This window comes from Octopus bimaculoides, chromosome 1, assembly GCF_046866305.1.
Source record: "Octopus bimaculoides isolate indiv1 chromosome 1, ASM4686630v1, whole genome shotgun sequence".
In the NCBI taxonomy this organism is placed as follows: domain Eukaryota; kingdom Metazoa; phylum Mollusca; class Cephalopoda; order Octopoda; family Octopodidae; genus Octopus; species Octopus bimaculoides.
In genome coordinates this window covers 131,946,278-131,960,314 of record NC_142928.1, presented here as the reverse complement: position 1 = coordinate 131,960,314, position 14,037 = coordinate 131,946,278, and the positions used below count along the sequence as shown (strand labels likewise).

General features: G+C 34.7%; 1 protein-coding gene across 2 annotated transcripts in view; it reads right to left on the bottom strand.

Moving 5' to 3' along the window:
* Positions 1-14,037, bottom strand: part of LOC106882601 (dysbindin-A) — a 33,703-nt gene that overhangs the window by 9,143 nt on the left and 10,523 nt on the right. The window contains exons 1-2 of one of the 2 annotated variants that reach the window (XM_014933341.3): positions 6,064-6,194; positions 591-689 (exon numbers count right to left, since the gene is read on the bottom strand). In XM_014933341.3, the coding sequence (XP_014788827.1) occupies positions 591-689; positions 6,064-6,125 (161 nt within the window). In that variant the 5' untranslated portion in view covers positions 6,126-6,194. Of the gene's footprint in view, positions 1-590; positions 690-6,063; positions 6,195-14,037 lie in introns of those variants that run through there. The other variant, XM_014933349.3, reaches the window with a different exon arrangement.

Genomic DNA, 14,037 nt, shown 5'->3' with positions numbered 1-14,037 from the left:
GACAGAGAGATGGTATATATCATGGGTATGATAAACCAGATGATTGGTTACTCCGGTATAAGGATCTTGCTGTCTTTACAAGAAAATAATTTAGGAAGCTCTTATTAAACCCTATCGATTCCCCAGTAAATTTATATTTTTTTCATTTTGAAATGTTACAATAACAAAATAAATAAATAAACAATGAATAATATTTTACTTGATGCATTCTAGCAATGTTTTAAAGTTATTAACATCAAAGTTACAGGCAAGAAAATTGACTAATACAATGAACCTTGAACAAGCCATTTGTCATTTTTAAATACCATAATTTTGCCACAGTATATTAACCTCATGTTCTTAATGGCAATGTATATTTTCATTCCAAAAAATGTATTTGATATACTTGGCTATTTGTTTGTAACCCATTTTTATAGCTATCAAATAAATATAAATCACAACACATCATAGAAAACTTAATAACAGCTAGTAGCATATTTACAAGATATTCTAAATCTTGAAGATACAAGTTTATTTTCACATGTATTTTCTTAATAAGTAAATGAAAAGGCTGTTAGAAGTAATGTAAGTTGAACACTTTCAGTACATACTTGTAAAGAAGATCAGCTCCTGCATCATAGTTTACATGGTCTACAGGTTTCACTGTCTTAACAGGAGTCAGAACCTCCTGATTTTTGATGAGGTTGATCCTGTTGAAGAGGAGGGAAAAATATAATTAGTCGCCAGCATATTATTCAGATATGAATCGAGATTTGTGACACGTCAGGGAAGATCTCTAATCAAATAACAATTGTTTTAGAAAGGGAGTCGATTAACATTTACCACTCAAAATACCTCTGGAATTCACATATCACCTATTTCCCCCTCAACTACTGAGCTTCAAAAGTTAAAGCTGAAAATTAACTCTACAAACCTAACCCAGTTGCTCAGCAGTCTAGAAAGACTATGATCTTCTTGGGTTAAATTTAAGAAGAAAAAAAAGATATTTTGGTTAATTTTCAATGATTTACAAAGTGAGACTCAAACTGAATAATTTAAAAAACAGGGTCGTAGATAGTTTAGTAAGTGCAGTTATTTTAATTAGAGATTTGTGTTCTTACATCATTTAGACTCTACAACTGGATGTAGTTAAGTACTATAGTCAATTAAGTCAAACCTAATAATACACAGAGATCAAAGAAAACTATGGGCCATTCCAAGTCATTCATCCAACTACCTGCAAGTCATAAGATTGATCTGAGCATCCCAGAGGTGACATGGGATTATACAACATATTTTTTTGATTTACAACAGCAAAATTTTAATTTTATTGTACATCAAACTTTTACAAGAAGCTACATCCATACTTCATTGCAGTACAAAGCATACTAACTTCATTAATCTCTATCAATACATGAAAAAATTATTGCTGCAACAAGCTTTGAAGTAATAGTTGAATTTATAATTGATGACATATTTATAACATTAAAATTATTATTTCTCATATGGTCAAAATTTACATTGGCTGCACATGGCTTTTAACAAACATATCAATCAGTTCTTTGAATATATATAATACAAGACAGTTAAAATTCACAGAAAATTTGTCACTATAGAACAGACCAAGGTTCATATAAACACCATTATTTCTAAAGTTCAATCAGAACATCAAAACATTTTTGTATTTTATGTTGATATGTGTTCTCAACCATTGTTTTATCTATGGACCCTTTTGATTACTATTTTATTTGAGTGGACCTCCACAGCTAGTCAATGTTTAAAAACTAATCTTATAGGAACTGCTTTCAAAATCCCTATTTTGTTTTTCATGCATTAACTTGTGTAGCTGGAACTTTGTAAAATGTTAGAGAAAGAAACCTAGCTGTTTCTTGCAATACATATCAATACATACATCTAAAGTAAAATTTTTTCAGGGGCCTTTAAAATACTATTGTGAACCCCCCCCCCTTCCCACCCCCAATTTACTATTTTGTTACATGGACCCCCACCCCAAATCTTATATGGACCCTCAGGGGCCACATGGATCCTAATTGAGAATCACTGGTGTAGATAAATGAATAATAGTGTCTATACATGTATATGTATTTCTCTATTTTACCTGAAACATCCCTTACAAACCTACCTTTATTACAAGTATCTTCCACTCACAATACAGGAATCACACAACCAACAATAACTATTTGCATCACATGTTCATACTAGCATAGCTACTTCTGCACATACAATATAATATCCTTCACGTCTAACAATGTTCTTAGCCCACTTACACAATCTCTCTCATATAAGTAAATCACATCTTATTTCATTCTTTCACTGCAACATCAATGTTTCAAGCCACTGACTAACCTTTAAAACTGTGCATGTGTTTGTTTACACTGCTATGTATATCTATATGAGTGCTGTCTTGTGTTTGAATGGTCAAAAGACCAATATATTTATGGAAAAGCAGACATAATTGTTTAAATCAACTCAGAATTATGAAACACATCACTTCCATTACCCTCAAAAATAATTCTCCATACATAATAAACTACGACAAAGCCTTATTGCTGAAATGTAAACGACTTCATTATCAATTTTTGGTTATGTAGCAGCAATTAAAGACTTGATAAGGAAACACTGTCTCCCATAAGTTCAACTACTTTCTTATCTCTGATCAACTAACACCCTTAAATATAGAACATATAGTCAAAAAACACCCTTAAATATAGAACATATAGTCAAAAGTGCTTGATGGGAAGTAGAACGACATTGAAGGACAAGTCTCCAGTACATCTGGTCTGTGGAAGTCATACTGGTGGTTACTATGGAAGGCAAGCTACTCAAGGTGATTGTGGACAACTGTTTCTGTTTCCTTTAAGTTGTATGAGGTGAGTGCAATAGGTGAGAGAGATGCAAGGCTGCACTTTTACGTGATTGAGAAAGGCTCCTGTAGAGAGAGAGAGAGAGAGAGAGAGGTTGACGAGCTTGGTAAGGATAGAGACTAGTCCTGGAACATATGACTGAGAATTATGGAAGGGTTATTATCAGGAAAAGTCACCTGTTGGGTCATAGTGATTAAAGGAGCTTTCATATTTGGTGGTTGCATATGCATGATTAAAGAGAATGTAGGTGCAGTTTTGTTGAGTGATGTATTATGGAGATAGAAAGGGAGTGTGCATCAAATAGGAAAACTTCTTAAGCTGATGTGTTGATAACTTAACCATCTAGACTGAAAAATGGGAGTTGGAGTATTTTGCAAAGTTGATGGTGTCAGAGAACTAGAAATCTCTGTCAGAGAACATGTAATCTCTGCTGCAATATGGTAGGGAGGAGAGCATGCAGATTGTGTAACACAATAAAACATCCTTTGCTTTTCTGATGTTAATTTTGCAGTTTTGGGTAAAAGCATCCCAGTTGATGGTAGTGATGTCCATACTGCTACAAAACAGTTTAAGTGAGCCACTTTGAGTTTTGGGTAGTTATATGGAGAATGAGAAAGGATATACCTTAGGAAGATGGTTTCAGTCACCCAGTGTTAGATTAGTTAGTGTGAAACATTTTCTGCCAGAAACAGACAGCCTAAAAGTAGCAAAATTCTGACATAATTTTCAGATTTGACATACCAGCCATTCAATGAATTGCTTTTAATAGGCAGTGATCAAACTCTTCAAGAAACAAATCATGGATGTTTGTTATGTCAGACGTATATGTTGGGAGTGGATAATTGGTGCTGAGAGTTGATGGCGACAAACAATTCAGCCTTTACTTCAACAGTGGCAGTATGGGAGGAGTGTGAGATCCATGGTGTTGATTGAATTGAAGTGCCTAAGACCAGTAATTTCAGAAAGATGTGAGGTGAGATAAAGGTGTTCCATGCAGATAATATGCCCAGATGATGGATACCTCATTTATATATATATATATATATATATATATATATATATAAGGATATTGTTGTTTACAATAATATCAAGTGATACAGCATGCGTAAATAACTTCAATGTGTATCAGTGAAAATTTGTGGTTGTAGTCGTCTTCTGGCTGCGATTTTTAGTGTGCTGGTACCACTTGTAGCACACTTAATTATTAATATATATATAATCAGGCAGTCTCTCAGTGACGTACACTAACAACAATTTATAAACATTCTTCTAGTAATCAAGAGAATTATTTGATATTCCTATTTACCCCATGTGAACAAAGAATTATAAAATATATACAATGGGTTAAGATTTCCTAAGCTGATGGACTATCCGTTCTTTTCATGACACATCAGCGTAGACCACTATTTATCTGTATGCATATGCGTTGCTAAAATAGACTATTTTCAACAAATTATGGTTATTAAGAGCAAACTTCAGTCCAAAGATGCTCCAACCAGGACCATCTTTAAGGCTATTTAGAACCATATTACCCAACGTATTCGTCCCAGCATTCAATGCCCTCTTAAGACATTGAACAGTTACCCAGGAGCCCCACAGGTCTGGGGCCCAATTCTGATCTATGTACGCTTCGCCTTGTTGACAATAAATACATTGATCTACCCACGAGCCAACAATGTTGCTAAGATGACTATGGCACCACCACCGCTTTTTTCCCTTCATGATAGGATGGTGATTTGAATGAGATATGGCTGCTATTTCTGGCTGATCGAGCGACTGTCTGGTTTCAAATTCTGATTAAGGTTTCCCTAAATTAGTTACACCGGTTATCTATAAAATGTCCAAATAAATATAGGCAGTCGTAAGTTGTTAATAACTGTAACCAACAGATACTTTAAACACTGATGTAGCTCAATATCATAAAAAATAGTATATTTCTTTTAGAAATAAGAAACAAAAAGAATTCAACTTTGTATACGTTTTTAGTTTCTGATAGTTACTTTCTCTTCATTTCTCCCTTCGAATTGCATTTTTATTCCGGAGGTTCTGTTTGGCTACGTAGTTACAGTCTGGATAATTAGAGTTGGCATTCATGTCGTTACAAATAATAATAATAATAATAATAATAATAAATAAATAACTACCGAAAGACACTGAGTATACATTCATCAAGAAATAGTTATTTGTCGAATCCATTATTTTAAAGACATAATTTCGTTTGTAGCTTAACTCGCTCTTTACACTTAGCTTCAGCTTTACATTACCCACTATCTCAAATCATAGCCTACAGTCTTAAAAAGAAAAAAGGAAAGAAGTTAACATGGACATATAAAAAGATGAGATGGTCATATGTGGAACTCAGATATGTCTGCTTGGTTAGTACTGACCTGGGAGTTAAAACCAACTCATTGCGAGCAGAAAACAGGTGTTAGTAACACTTACGCATCTCCAACTAAAGACAATATAAAATTTATTAACGAACAACAACAAAAAAAATGTCACAAAGTATAAAGATCAGTAGCAACTGATTCCAAAATCTGAAAAAAAAGGCTTCGTTACCAAAGCACTAAATTCACATAAATTTGGCAAGATAACTGTGATCAGATCACATCCTGCTCCATTCATAACCTCAAACTTGCCTTCTTGCTCACAATGTTAGAACAAGCATACGATCGAAGACATTCCAGCCGTGACAGTCCTCTCTTTTTGTAAATCGAACGCTACAATATCTAATGTATTTTCATTTAAGGCGATAGGGCATAATTTCAGAGGGATTTAGCTGCTACTTCTAGCAGGTCGAGTGACTGAGATGTGAATAAATAATATATAGTAGCATTATTAGATGAAAAGCTACGAAACTTAACTAACATCCTTTTTTCTTTGAAAATTATACTGTAAACAAACAAAACCAGAATAAAGAGAAGGGGTGTTTTGAAATTACGAAAAAGAAAAAAAAAACATCTTGTAGATATAAATATTAAATGACTTGTCATATCTAATCCTAGATCCTGCAGAATTCAACAATGAATAAAGCTTTCCTCCTGTTATTAACTAAAACAAAAGAACTCAGACTAATTTATAAATAATACACACCCATAAATAAAGACGAAAGATATACAGAACGAATACACGAGTTGAAATGAAACTGAATTGCCAGAAACAATCCCCGAATAGAAAATATACTAATTAGATAGAATACCCAGCTGATAAATCCTGCTGAACGGTATGGAATTTATCCTTAATCACTTCGAAAACACTCATCACTGGTTTGTTGTCGTTTCACGAACTCCTAAATCCGTTCATCTTTGATGGCATATGACCTCTAATCACGTGACCAGGTTGGCTTAGATCACATGACAAGGATTGCATTTTGTTGGCACTCCGTCGCTTACGACGTCGAGGGTTCCAGTTGATCCGATCAACGGAACAGCCTGCTCGTGAAATTAACGTGCAAGTGGCTGAGCACTCCACAGACACGTGTACCCTTAATGTAGTTCTCGGGGATATTCAGCGTGACACAGTGTGACAAGGCTGGCCCTTTGAATTACAGGTACAACAGAAACAGGAAGAAAGATTGAGAGAAAGTTGTGGTGAAAGAGTACAGCAGGGTTCGCCACCATCCCCTGCCGGAGCCTCGTGGAACTTTAGGTGTTTTCGCTCAATAAACACTCACAACGCCCGGTCTGGGAATCGAAACCGCGATCCTATGACCGCGAGTCCGCTGCCCTAACCACTGGGCCATTGCGCCTCCACTACATGACAAGGATTAATCCTCTTCGAATTAAATTTTTAACTTGAATGTTATAACGTGTAAAATTTAGGTCATTCATTGGTAAACTTGCGGCCCGCGGGACTTTACCATGGATTTTTTTAGTAGTGCGGCCCGCCTGATAATGAACCATGTCGAAAAAAGTTGCCCATACCTATTTTAGAGTGTATGGTTATGAGATGTTCATGCTTTTCCTATGAATTATAACAGAGTTAATATTGTTTAGAGAGGGATGGACTGCCTTGTTCTAAATACTCTACTATGACAACATCTTCAGATTGAATTCTGTGATTGTTTAATTTCACTTGGAAAAAATCTGTCTTGTCAGGTTTCAAAAGTTAGGAACTATATGACTTTAAATCAATTAAGTTCCAAATTTTCAGTTATCTTTGCTGCTCTTAGGAGAAAGGACTGTTGGGCTGTCTTGCTTAAAATATGTTATAGGAAAAGGGTAGGGTATAAATATTTGATTTTTATATTTTAGGCTCTTTGTAATCGAACGTGAATTGAAAGTAGTGTTGTCTTGTGTGCGCTTTAACAAACTGAAAAGTCCGACCACAGTACTAATATAAAGTCGGTGAAACGGTCTACAACTGTGATTCGCACTTGTAACCATGGGGAATACGCCCCTGAGAATTCAGGGAATTAAGTGTCTTAGCAATGAACACTGCTTATTTTATCACCTGTCATACGGAACTATCGTTTGATTAGTGGAAATGTATTAATTAGGAAAGTTTGGTTAAAAAAAAATCTTTGCTTTCGTTTTTGTTACCACTGATGAAGCTATGGCAAAGCTTATAATTCCATCCGGTTTGTATGGAGTGAAAAACGTGTTCGGATAGGAAGAAGTTCAGTTAATGTTTATTAGTGGCCGTATTTAACTTCGTATAACTACATTTTGGGCCTCGGCCGACTCTGACTCCTCATAGGTAATTTGAATGCATATTTTTTAATGAAATTTCGCAGAGATACGCCTTCAAGGACATAGATTGCAATTTGTTAACAAGGATTTTTAAAAAATACTGAGAGCAAAGTATCAGATCACTCAACCACCATTAACACACTGAGTTGCAGAAATATCATTATAGCAAATGTGCAAATATTCTGCTCAATATCACAGATTTGCTTGTCAGTTGCTTAACCTTAACCACGTAGTGGCTGACAAAATGTGCAACTGTGACCATGAGCAGCAGTAGTGGGAGAGCATAATAGCCATGTGTTGAGAGGTATTCTATGGGGTTTGAATAAATGTAACAAAAGCAAAATTTGAAGGAAATATCAGTCATTTTTCATACTATCTAGGAGTAAGTAAATAAGAAATAACAGTTGCTACCCAAGGACAAAAGTTATGTTACAGTGTTATTCATGCAGCCATTGAAATGTGTCTTCGGTGACCAACTCAACTCAAGTGACAGCAAATTCATTGTGACAAGTGTATAGAGTCCAATTCAGTGATTTCATAAAAAAATAAAATTTCTTGAAATTCTAGACATATTACTTGCATCATCTGAAAGACCTCAAAGATTGTTGCGAGAATATTGCACATGTGATCAACAAAATCTCACTAATCACAATGATGTTTTAGTGATATCTATGTATATCATTTAAAAATGCCTTTTAATATTATTTATTTATATTTGATAATGTAAAGCCAATTTTCATATAGTATAACTGAAGTCTGCTTATTCAATCATGGAATGACATCAAGTCACAAAAGCTGATATAACTGCAAAGGTAAATGTAAACTTGCTTGGATCAAGCATAAAACACATCAACTGTCTTCCTAATCCTTTGCAGGTATAAGCTGTTTGATTATTTGTCAGGATTCAGGTGTAAAAGCTGTAGAAGCTAGACAACATAGCCTGCTGAAATCTAAGTAAATTATTATATAATTTTAACGAAGTATTTACCTAGTTGTTCTTATATCATTTTGCAATCTTTGAAACTGATCAAATATAATCAGTTGTGTAAGGGCATTGTAACTGTTGAATTTTGAAGTTTAAGCATGAATGCTTATTGCATGACTCAGAATGTGCTTATAAATGTATGTGTATTCGTGTGTGTGCGTATATCTATAAGCGGACGTTAAACGACGATGATGATGATGATGATATATATATATATATATATATATTATATTATCATCATTTAATTTCCATCTTCTATGCTGGCTTGGATTGGACAGTTTGACAGGAGATGGTAAACCTAGGGACTGGGCCAAGCTCCACTGGATTCTTTTTACTGTTGGATGTCCTTCCCAATGTCCATTACTTTACAGAGTGGACATGTTTGAAAGGGCATCCATATACATACATATATAGTGAGGGCACATGGATGCCCTTTCAAACATGTCCACTCTGTAAAGTAATGGACATTGGGAAGGGTATAAACCTGAATTTGTAATCTGGATAGAGTAACTGAAAATTTCTCAATAGTTCAGCGTATTTTCTTTTTTGCTGGTCTTTGTTTGTATGTATGTATGTATGTATTTGTGGAGGCACAATGGCCCAGTGGTTAGGGCAGCGGACTCGCGGTCATAGGATCGCGGTTTCGATTCCCACACCGGGCGTTGTGAGTGTTTATTGAGCGAAAACACCTAAAGCTCCACGAGGCTCCGGCAGGGGATGGTGGTGAACCCTGCTGTACTCTTTCACCACAACTTTCTCTCACTCTTTCTTCCTGCTTCTGTTGTACCTGTAATTCAAAGGGTCAGCCTTGTCACACTCTGTGTCACGCTGAATATCCCCTAGAACTACGTTTAGGGTACACGTGTCTGTGGAGTGCTCAGCCACTTACACGTTAATTTCACGAGCAGGCTGTTCTGTTGATCGGATCAACTGGAACCCTCGACGTCCTAACCGACGGAGTGCCAACAACAACATGTATGCATGTATGTATGTATGCATGATATACGTACATACAGTGGTTAGGGTGTTGCACTCATGATCTAGTGATTGTGATTTCAATTCGTACACTGGGTGTTACACTGTATTCTTGAACAAAACACTTCCTCTTGTTGCTCTGCAGTCACTTCAGCAGCTGATGCGTGGTATACAGTGCACCAGTTCAAACAACGTCAATTTGATGGAGTGAGTGAGCTAATGTGAAGCACGAACATTTGATCACTATAAACAAATCATTTGTGCAGATCATTTGGCAAAAGCTGAACACTCATACATCATCTTCAGTGAGAGAGTCCATCATATATAAGACAAAGTTTAAATAATGGTCATTACATATTTCTCCTTTATAAGAGTAAATTTGTTTTACTGTTGTTTCCAGTAATCATTATAAGTTAGGGAAACCTTCTGTTGAGGAAGATGAGGCCTTGCTTGAAATGGTTAAATCCAAAACCCAAGCACAAGCACTCGTACATTGTTGGCAGACAGGGCCAGATTAAGACCCAGAGAGGCCCTAAGCACTCATAAGATTTTGGTGCCCCCATATATATGTAATTCAAAATGTAAACAATAATACCATAAAATAAATTTATATTTTTCAAAATGAAATAGAACTAACAGTAATATATGACCAAGTTTATTTATATTTCAAAAGTTTTCTCTGACATTTTTTAATAGCAAAGTCTTTGATTAGATCCTCACTATGGCACCATGAACACTTTGAAATTATATTTTCAATCATATAAACCACTTAGAATATTTTAGCAAGTTTAAAGTGATTTCTTTTGTGCCACAAATCATTTACCATTTCTGTAGTGCCCCTTTCCCTTAATGCCCTAAGCATGTGCTTATTTTGCTTTATGGTTAATCCAGCACTGTTGGCAGAACTTGGTTCTTCACAAAGCACCATCAATCGAAACATCCATAAGCCTAGCCTTGTGAACAGGTACTTGTTGCAAAATTTTTTGTTTTTCAAATCAAGTGACTTTTAGGAAAATTTGAAATTAAAGACTAGAAATATGCTCAAGAGTATTTATTTGCAGTCACATAAAAATCCATTACATTACCTGAAATGTCTGAATTCCTTCGCATTTAAACTAGCCATTTCTGGCCAAAAGACTCTACCTGTTTTATGTTGAAACTGGCTAAATCTGGTCAGATTAGAAATCCTTGTTAGAATAGATAAGTTTTCTAGATTTTTTCTTTGTAATACAGATCCAATCTATATATTAAACGTAAGTTGAAAAATATACTTACCTTTATGCAGTCCTTCCCTGATTTCCTATCATGCTATTTGTTATGACTTATGGATTCAGTAAATATACTTGTACAGCTTGTATACAATAATATCAAGACTTTTTCGACAATTTCTAATAAATAAGCCAGTACTGTATTGTAATGTTTGCTATGTAGATCATTTCATGTCCATTGATGTTCAAGTGACTAAATTGTATTTAGAGGACTCTGGGTCAATGCTGCTAAATTCAGCCTGTATGCAAGTCTGGGTACAGTTAGTTGACCATGGTAATGTTTTCATCATAGCTGCTGTGTTTACATTGTGCATATAGAGTACATGTATTGCATACATACAAGATTATGCATACACTGGATTGTTATCTCAAGCTTGAACTGCTGCATATGTCATCACTTCTTGAAAGGATTTACTGTAAATGTCAAATTATTCGTGGCCATAAAATTTCATGATTTGTTGCATGCTTTGTCTTTTCTTTACTGATCTTTGCACTGCACCCACCTTACCATTTTGTGGGAATAGCAAACTATTATTTTTTATTTACTTTAATTAAGAAACTAATAAAAAGTATAGTGGTTTGATCAAACTTATAAATCACTTAATGACATTTTATTTTTCTTCTTCCTCCTTTTTCACATATATCATTATCTCATGAATTTTTTTTCTGCCCTCTTTACATTGTGAAGAATGTCAGGACCACCAGCTAAGAAATGATGTCATTCATCTGAAGAGGTTATTAGAGAATTTCAAAAATATTGGACTAAAAAGTTTGGTATGATTAAGAAAGACAATAAAGCATTATATATTTTCTGTTCCAAAAGAGTTGCTTGTAGAACTTCTTCTGTAAAAAGGCTTTTTGAAAGTGTTCATAAAAACTTAAGCAATAAAACTGAAGAGGAAAAAAAAGAATTAATTTCTCGTGAACTCAGCTAATCAAAAAAACAGGCTGATACTTTTATAAGCTTTATCTCAGGCAAGCCCAGTTCCAACTTAGTTGTTGTTAATTTTGAGGTTTCAAAAGTTATTGGCCAACATGGAAAGCCACTCAGTGATGGAGAGTATATTAAAGAAGTTTGGCTAGAGGGTGTACCTTTCCTTTTTGACAATTTTTCAGAAAAGGAAAAGATCATTCAGTGTATTAAAGAATTGTCTGTAAGTAGGAAAACAGTTAAGGATAGAATACTTAAGTTGGAGAATACTTCTGAACAACTGACAAAAAATTTATCTTCATGTAAGTTTTTTTTTTCTATTTGTATTGATAAAAGTATGGACATTACATCATCAGGTAGGTTAGCCATTTTTTCTCGATTTTGTAAGGGTGATAAAGTATGTGAAGAGATGGTTGCCCTTCTAACACTGCCTGAACATACTACCGGGGCTGAAATATGTAAAGCAGCTGTGAACGAATTCTCTTCTCAACAAATTGACATTTCAAAAGTGGTATCCGTCACAACAGATGGTGCCCCCAGCATGACTGATGAAAAAGCAGGATTTGTAAATTTGTTTGCCAAAGAAGTTGGTCATACACTGATAGGTTTTCATTGCATCATACATGAGGAGGTTTTATGTGCAAAAGCTGGCCTGAAGGAACTTCAGGAAGTGATGCAGACTGTTACCAAGGTTGTTAATTACATTTCTGCTTAGGCTTTAAATAAGAGAGAATTTCAAGCTTTACTGAATGAGGTAGAATCTGTGTATAAAGGACTAAAAATGTACAACAATGTTTGATGGCTTAGCTGAGGTTTGGTTCTGAAATGATTTGTTGAATGCTTAAATGAGATAAAGCTTTTTTTGAATGACCAGCATATTTCTCATCAAGAACTGTCTGACATCATGTAGGTTTGTAAACTGGTATTTTTTTTCAAATTTTTGTGAACATTTGAATGACTTGAATGTTAAATTACAGGGCTCCCGTATGACACTTGATGTTACGTTTGGTTACATAAAAGCTTTTGAAATAAAACTAGAAGTTTTTAAGAAGGATGTGGACAATGAGAGATTTAGATACTTCCCAAACCTAAAGAGGTACATCAATGATCTCTCAAAAGATGACAGAACAGAGTGCCAATGTCTTCAAAAACTGTTTCTAAACATTATCAATTCAACTGTTGAACAGTTTTTTTGCAAGGTTTGCAAAATTCAGGGAACTGGAAGAGACAGCAAAATTCATGAAGTTTCCAGATGTTATCAATCTGGAAGAACTAAACTAACAAATGGATAGACATGGTTGATTTTGAAATGTGGTTGAATGGATTTCAAAGTAGCTCAATTTGGAAGCAGAAATTTATCGATCTTAGAGTTGACTTAGGAAATATTGAAAAAAAAAGTGATTAGAGACAGGAGTACCAGAGAGGTATGTGGAAAATGAATTATTAAGGACTTGGAATGCCAATCCAGAAAATTTTTCCAGTTTAAAAAACTTTGCAACAGCACTAATATCCATGTTTTCATCAACATATGCATGTAAATCCTTGTCAAGTCTTGTAATAAGAGTAACCTGACAGATGAAACTAGTAGTGCATGCATATCTCTGAAGGTTATGAAATATAAACCTGATACAAAATCTCTGACATCAGTGATGCAGCAGCAGAAGTCCCACTGACAATACTGTATATTGAAAGGAGCCAGCAAGTTTTCTGTCAAACTGATATTTCATCTGACTGATGTTTTCATTTGAAAATGGTAAAGGTTGTCTGCAAGTTTTCTGCCGGACTGATATTTTATCTGATGCTTTCTTCTGAAAGTAGCAAGGGTTTATTGTTGTTTAGATGTAACTTTGAAGGTGAACAAAATACAGTTTCCATCATTATATACTGTGTTTTACTACTCTATGGTGATTTTTTATCATTTGTTAAAAAAGTTCTTAACATTCCCTTTCTTATGAGATATCAAGTTGCCTAATATGTTCTCAAAAAAATTTGGTTGGCACATGGAAGAATTTTGTGTCAGAGATTTTGCCAGTTATGGCACACACTCTCAAAATGGTTGTCCACCTGTCCTAGGTACTATGTACTTAAAAATTAAAAAAATATTAAATGCCTTACTGCAAGTTTGATGAGAGACTAGATAGATGTGAAGATTAGAATGTGCCAAAAAGTATTAAATATGAAATTATAGAAATTTGAGAAGCTTGTTGTGATCTTTGAGAAATGTCTTTTTCTGATTCTGCAATGCAACATAGCAGAGACTCTTGAATCATAAATAAAAGATTACAGTTATCTAGTGATGATGTGTGTTTGGTATGATGTCTTT